This window comes from Sinocyclocheilus grahami, unplaced genomic scaffold (assembly GCF_001515645.1).
Source record: "Sinocyclocheilus grahami isolate Dianchi unplaced genomic scaffold, SAMN03320097.WGS_v1.1 scaffold10.1, whole genome shotgun sequence".
Taxonomy (NCBI): Eukaryota; Metazoa; Chordata; class Actinopteri; order Cypriniformes; family Cyprinidae; genus Sinocyclocheilus; species Sinocyclocheilus grahami.
In genome coordinates, this window is record NW_015505189.1 from 3930958 (window position 1) to 3938850 (window position 7893).

Genomic DNA, 7893 nt, shown 5'->3' on the forward strand with positions numbered 1-7893 from the left:
CCCAACGGCACCCCCCGCCCCCCTTGAAGGTCAAGTTCATTTTATTTAATTATATTTTCTCTATAGCGCCAGATCACAACAGAAGTCATTTAAAGTTACCTTTCTTATAGAACATGTCTATACCTTGTTCTTTCATTAAGCAAACTAAATAGCCTTATGTTATTTATCTTATTTACACGAGGGCATGTCATTTCAGTCTCTACGTTATGGTCGCGCTCTCTGTATCACGCACAGCGGAGTTCCGCCCGATGCGCGCGCTCACACACACATACACACACAAGTAAGCCCACTCCCACTAGTATTTGTAAATATTAAGCCGCAAAACGATTCATATTTAAATATGAATTCTGCGTGTCTCTGTGTTATGAATGGCGCAGATTTGTGTAGTTGTGTAGTACTCGTACTGAAACGCTCGTGACGCTTCCGGTGATATTAACCTCTGCCGTCTCACTAATGATACATGAACAAAACTATCATCATGTCATACACAGACAGAAATGTAAATGTATTCACGGCAACCCGTCAAAATAAAAGTTCGGTTTAACTTGAGGGCATTGGCAGAAATATATTATTATATACTATTGTTGAGTAGAATGTACAACAGACTGCTACTACTACTACTAAAATTATTAAAACCTTATTTTTAAGGAATAAGTATCCAATATTTCTTCAATTTTTTAATTGTAATATTTTAATGACCTTTATTTTCCAAAAAATTTAATCTGTTTAATTTTCATTACTTAAAAGATAGATTAAATGAATGTTTTATGCCTTAAAACAAAATGTAAATATACAACACAGAATTTCTGAGCAAAAAAATCATATGGCTATTGTAAGAATAAATGAAACTTGTTTTATGCTTTCAAATTAGACATGCTAAAACAGAATTTGGTTACAATAAAACGTAAGGTTGGACAAATAAAACATTTCATAGGGCCCTAAACGTAATATTTGTTAAACTTTTAATAAATTGATGTTAAATTGTTTAAGTTTCATGATTTTAATTAATTAGACATGTTTTTTGATTAATAAAATGTAATTTAACCCCCTCCAAAGCAGTAAACCTAGGGGAAACACTGAAGCAATATTTGCTTAAATACTTTTTTTTAATGAAGCGCTTTAAAGGTCCCCTGAAATGCTTAGAAACACGCAGCGTTACTCTGTGTTGACGTAATTTTAACTGAAACAGGAAAACAGGGCGGCACATATCAAGCAGCCCCGCCCCTTTTTAAAATAGCCAATAGCATTTGTTTATATCACAGCTTGGGCTAGAGCCGTTCAGAGCCGTTGAGCTCCGTAAAGCCACATTTGACAGTTGTATGCCAGCCACAATCTCATCCATATTGCTATAAAATATAGCATACTGTGTAGAATTCAAATAGCTCCGATACATTTTGTGGTCTGCGCCGACTCGCGCATGTGATCCGCTCCATGCTATCGTGTCTCTGGACCGGAGCAGAGTGTGTGTGCGGTGCGGTGGTTAGCGTGACACAGCGTGAAACCAGACTTCTTATTTTTCCTCAATGGAAAGCATATTTACACTGTTTGAATCGTTCCCTGTCCCCTATATAGTGCACTACGTGCCATTCACTGTACAGAAAATACTAATTCTGTGGACAAGTGACCGATTTCAGCCGTGGCTTCAGCGTCTATTTTATAGTGTGGGGGCGGATGCTTCGGATTCTAGAGAGCATTTGATTGGACCGAAAGTTTGATGAGAACCTCAAGTACGATGTGACGTCAAAAAAATTGTTTTGAGGCGTTTTGGCGGAAGTGACGAACTGCAAGCTTTGAATGCTTATATCTTCTAAATGCAAATTTTGTCACTGTTTTGGAGCACACTGCCTTATAGATAACCTTAAGACTAACATATTGATACTAACACCCAAAAAAACTTTAATTTTGATTTCATGGGGACTTTAAATAGGAAACCTAAAACCTTCTTTGTGTTAATGACTTTAGTCGTTGAGTCATTCATTCAAATGATTTGTTCAAATGGCTGATTCGTTTGGTCATTAAATCATTCATTGAACTGATTTGTTCAAATAGTGGATTTATTCAGTAATAAAGCGCTGCTGCAGTATGTGTTGGTGACTCAGAGATGCAAAACAGTTCTGCTGAGGTTTCATTTGGAAATTTTAGTTGGCAAAATAAAGCAAAAACAAAAATATTGACTTATTTTTTTTACTCTGAGCTGTTTTATAAAATCAGAAATTTAGAAAAAAACTGGTGGTAATATTGCTTAACTTTATCATTTGATATAAATATAAGAAAAAATTAGTGTTGCTCTGTATGTCTTAATTTTTGGGGACTTTAACAACATCAAGCTGCATCACATAGTGAAAACGTGCATTCTCCAGCATTAAAGCCATTATGAAATTATCATAGATGATACATATCACACACTCCTAACTGTGATATATACAAAATAGCATGATTTATATATCATCATACCGACCAGCCCTAGCAGAAATGTTCACATCCAGCTCTCCTGCTGCCATTCATATTCAAATGAAATCTTAATATTGCTGTTTCTTTAACAAACACGATGAAAAGAGCACATCATGTTACATTTCACAAGAAAATGATTTGTTACATAAGAACAGTCAGTGCTCTGATTGTTCTTTGAGAAGCTCTGAAGAAGCTCATCTGGCAGCTTTCCTCCGAAAATAGTACACTCTGTCTCCATTGATTCAGGAGAATATGCTAGATGTGTTTATCCTGTTCTCAGAAAGCCATAATGGTAAAGCACTGAAGAACATGGGCAACATTTCGAAACTTAAGCATAAGACTGTCTCTTGTCTCACTGTGTCTTTTGACAGATCAATGACCCTACACACTGTGGCAGATTGACATTTTCCCTCAGAGTAACTCCACTAATCCATCTAGCACACACACGGCTTTCTGTCTCTGACTGTGACCTTGTCAACACTTGTCAGCCCTCCTGCGGATGCCAGCCGAGGCACAGCATTCACCTTACATCCTTTTGTTCATCTCCTCTCGCATCCTCACCACCACAGACAGTCAGTCTAGGTCCAGGGGAACTTGCTGTAGGCAATATTAGTTCACATGACCTGGCATGTATGTGATTTAGGGCAGTAGAGAGATTTTACTGAATGCCATTGCCAAGTCATTACAGGTGGCTAAAGCCTTTAAACAGGGAAGCACAAGGTGTACAGAACATTTATACAATCTTACACAGCAGTATTACAAGAAGGGAAGGTGTTTGAGGGGTTTCAGATTAAAAAAAAGACCACTACCAAAAAAACATACCACACTTTTATTTTATTTTTTTCATTTTTTTGTTTTTGAAAGATGTCTTATGCTCACCAAAGCTTCATTTATTTGATCACTACAAACCGTAATATATACAATTTAAAATATATTAAAATAAAATAATCCTCAGAGGCTCTGATATCGAGAGAAAATTAAGACTTTTGTTCACTTTTAAATCCAACTACAAAACACCTACATTGTTGACGAGACATTGTTGTCGCTACAGCTGCTCGAGCGGAAAAAATGACAAACGGCGTACAACTGGCTGACAACTGTACAACGGAAATATGCTAATACCAGCGGCCGTGGGCGGGGCTTGAGCAGTATGACGTCATACTGCACAGAAAATCAAAATGGCTTGATAATTTAAACCGTTTAGGTTTTTTGGGGATTAAAAAAAAAGGAGTGCATGGATTTTTATCATTGTAGGGTGGTTGTGTCCACACACTGCTAAGACACATCTGTATGTGCAAACATGTAAAAGGGAATTTTGCATCTGATGTCCCCTTAAAAAAACTGTAAACTTTCGAACGGTAGTATCAGTGAGCTGTTGCCTTTCAAAAGGTGTCTAAATGCATTGTATTCTCAACATTAATATGCAATATATAAGCTGTGATGGCCCGTTCTAGTAGGGTTCGCCCACTTTTCATGATCCAATTAAGTCCCAGTGGATAAAGTCAAGTCACCCTACATGTTTTTTCTCATTGAAAATCCTGTTTGACTACGAAATGAGTCACGTTACAGCAGTAAAATCAGTTTAATCTCTTCAAGTATGCCCAAAGGGGCCATGTGCTTTTAATGTGTTGGCCAAACATTCATATCTGCATTTGCATGCTTGCGTTCTGCCCTAAAATGGAGCAGCACATTTGATTACGGATGGAGAGCAGCTCAGGGGACAAACAAAACCTTTATTTCAGTACCACCAAGCTTCAGTAAGTCACCCAGTGCCATTATAAGAGTGAGATAAGCCTACATAATGCCCTTACTGAAACAGTTGCATGCATTGACCTTTAGGATAGCCACAGAGAATTAAACCATGAATTAAACATGAGCTCATCTGAATTCGGGTTTGGTGAGCTCATCAGGACAATGGGGGTTTGGTGGCAGTTACTAGGCGGGATGTTAAACATCCGTTCTCTCTTCTCTCTCTCTCGCTCTTTCTTTTTCTCGCTCTCTCTCTGTGTGCCCTGTTTACTGTAATTCTGTATTCATGAGCATTTGGCATGCTGAGCCATGTTCCCTGTTGGTCAATAAGTCAGTGCTGACTGTAATGATGTACTAATCCATTTCTGTCCTGTCTCTCTCTCTGTAGTGACGGGCAGCTGTCAGGCTTGAGGATGGATGAGTTACAGGATGTGCAGTTGACCGAGATCAAACCCCTCTTGACAGACAAGGTGAGTTTGCACACATTTGTAGAGGCATCTGATTGTGAACGCTAGGGATGCAACAATACAGTTAGGCCACGGTTCAATACATGCTTGGTTTTTTAACTACAGTTTTCGGTTCGGTTCTGATGGCTTGGCACATCAGTGGGGTTTTTTTGCAATTTGTGGTTTAAAATGCGATTTTTAAAACAAATGAACAAAAAAAAATACTTTACACTGGAGAAAAACATGGAGAAAATCATATCTACTTCAAATTTCTTTTGAGTGAAGTATTAGTTTGCCTATTTTTACCCAAAATTGGCCATTATTGAGTGCTATAAATACATGTAATGTCTTTTTCATTCATACTGGAAGCCAGAGGGTGCCCCCGCTCAGAAACTCCACATGTGCATCACAGAAGTAATAGAACTGATAACATTCCAGGAAATCCCTAATATGTACAAAAGCATCCAGCTATGCTGAATAAGAAAAGTAGATACGTTTTGAATGATGAAACATTAAGACAATAAAGACTACCTGTTCTTCAAGCCATCTCTAATATTTTCATAATAATTAAGTATATTTATAATCCATTGGTAATCCACATAGCTCTCTTTTGTTGGACAACAGGTTTAGAAACGCTTCTCATTGCAAGTCATTACAAGGGCAGATGTTTGGCGTGTGTTGCTTTTTCAAATGCACGTTATAAGTGGGGAGGCGTTTCCTCATCCTCCGCATGTGAATTCACGGACACATAAACAGAGCCAATTCGGAGAGAAATAAAACGCACAGAAATGTTTTAAACTCAAAACCGGAAAACTACAATTGCCAATCACATATTGAACCATGGGTGTCGTACAGTACGGTTCAATATTATATTGAGAATTATGATATCCTTAGTGAACGCCAGTGCTTCCTCCTCTCTATCTTTAACTACATCTCACCCCAACACTCCAGTTTTCTCACTGACTCCTCAAGGCGCCCGTCTCCGGTCCGGTTACCCTTGGATACTGAGCTGTACCGGAGCAATGAGATCAGAGATGATGTATAATGTCATCGGGTCCTAATCTCACAGCCACTGATATCACCAGCATCAAACCGAGCCTGAAATTAGCTGCTGTTATTCAACAACAAGAGCTTAATTATGTGTGTGTACTATATAAAGTATGCATACTTCCTTATGTTTGCTCAATAAGGCTCCGTAAAGCCTGGCTTATGAAATAATCGGTTTTGATTTTTTTTTTTTTGTTTGTTTGTTTGATTTGGAATGGTTTATTGAAGCTTTAAACAAAAACAAAAAAAAAGTTTGCATGTTTTTTTTCTTCAGCATCGTAATTGTTACACCAGCCTTTTATGGCTAATTATGATAAAGAAGAAAATACAGCTCGTACTCCAAGGAAAAAACACATCAGTTTTATTCAGAGACCCAGACTGAGAAAAATATTGATATTTAAATGTAAGATGACATTCTGATAGCTTGTAATGGAAATCAGCAGTATAAGACTACATAAAATACATGTGAATATCAGTCACTCTATATTTGCTAATAATATGTTTTAAGATTATGTTTACATGCTTAGTCTTATAATGAAAGTTTTGTATTTTTTTTGTGGGAGACAAAACATATAATGCAATACAATGATGATTGAGAGATGAACCAAATAAACATTCCTCATAAAGCCAAGTTGATTCAATCCAATAAGTGTTCATCTGGAAATATTACTAACAATGTAAAATGTACATTTTTGAATAATAAAAGGCATTTTACTTGCTAAAAAGTAAAAACTATCAGATGACAGAAGCCTTGTAGATTGTTTATATGTTTTCAGCAAAGTTTTGATTGTTGATTGTTTAAATGCCTTAGAAATTTGCATGTCAGATATTATAAAGTAGACTTTATAGGGTTAAATTGTGAACCGCAACAACACCACCATCTAAACAAATCTGCTCTATAAAAGAGGTATTGAAAATGAGTGTTTCAATCAGCTCACTAGTTCATTAGTCAAGCGACTGATCAGGGAGTTAAGGGCTATCTCAATTGCAAAATCCTTCCAGTGCCCTGGTACTTTTGCTTCCTAAAAAAATCCCAAAATGCAGCACAAAAACCAGGGAGTTTCGATACTCACTATGCTCCCTTCCCAGAAATGATGGCACATTTCTGAATAGTGGTTAAACGGATCGTAGTTGATCCGAGATCCGTACGGACCAAGCCCCACGGTTCGGCACGCATGTGATCTGTGGATTAATTGCAAAATTTAACCATAATAGAGTCTTAAGTTTTTAATTTGTTCGTATTTACACAAGCAAGTGAATTTTAAATAATTCCTGAGAGAAAAGGCGAAGGGAGAACTCGATTCATTACTCACGCGCTGTTCTCTACACGCACAGCCATACACACACGAAGCGCGCACATGGGTTTCAGATGGTGCGCGAACACCGAACTGAATCCTCTTCTGAATCCTCTGAACAGACACATACACATAAAATTTACAAAATACCCATCTCGACAATCATTCAGGTAAACGCAGTCAGTTATATCTTGTGAATGAAAACAGCTGAGAAAGAAATCGGATGTGAAATGTATCATTCTATCTGTGCATCAGGTCTTAAAGGGGTCATATGATGTTGCTAAAAAGAACATTATTTGGTGTATTTGGTGTAATGAAATGTGTTTATGCGGTTTAAAGTAAAAAAAAAAACACATTTTCCACATACTGTACATTATTGTTTCTCCTCTATGCCCCGCCATTTTGAAACGCGTCGATTTTTACAAAACTCATCGGTCTGAAAAAGCGAGGTGTGCTCTGATTGGCCAGCTATCCAGTGCGTTGTGATTGGCCGAATACCTCAAGCGTGTAACGGAAATGTAACGCCCCTCACCATACTGTGATGCCCTGTCCCGGCCGGAACTGCATTTGTGATCAGAGAAATGACAAACAACAAGTGCTACTCTACACTGCTCAAAACTTGCGTTTGAATCATCAGTGGCAAATGAAAAAAAGAAAACGTACTTGCGTGAGTCAGAACTGCCAGCATTTTAGTCTAACATTACTTTCCCAGGATCAGTAAATGGATCAGGATCAGCTGGCGATCCACAGCACTAAGTTGATGTATTCCCTCACGGCGGGGTCGAGAACGGCGGTCCCGGCGGAGGAGCGGTGAAAACGGTGAAAGCCAATCCGGCAATCCACAGCACTAGGTTGATGTATTTCCTCGGTGACCAGCACAGATCAGCTCTAGGCATGACGAAGCG

The 7893-nt window shown here is 38.1% G+C and overlaps 1 protein-coding gene across 2 annotated transcripts in view; it reads left to right on the forward strand.

Annotated features, from left to right (window-relative positions):
- The window catches only part of ndrg3b (ndrg family member 3b), a 91509-nt gene that overhangs the window by 21614 nt on the left and 62002 nt on the right, over positions 1-7893 (forward strand). For both annotated transcript variants that reach the window (XM_016283927.1, XM_016283935.1), the window contains exon 2: positions 4589-4670. In XM_016283927.1, coding sequence (XP_016139413.1) covers positions 4614-4670 — 57 coding nt within the window. In that variant the 5' untranslated portion in view covers positions 4589-4613. The remainder of the gene's footprint in view (positions 1-4588; positions 4671-7893) is intronic.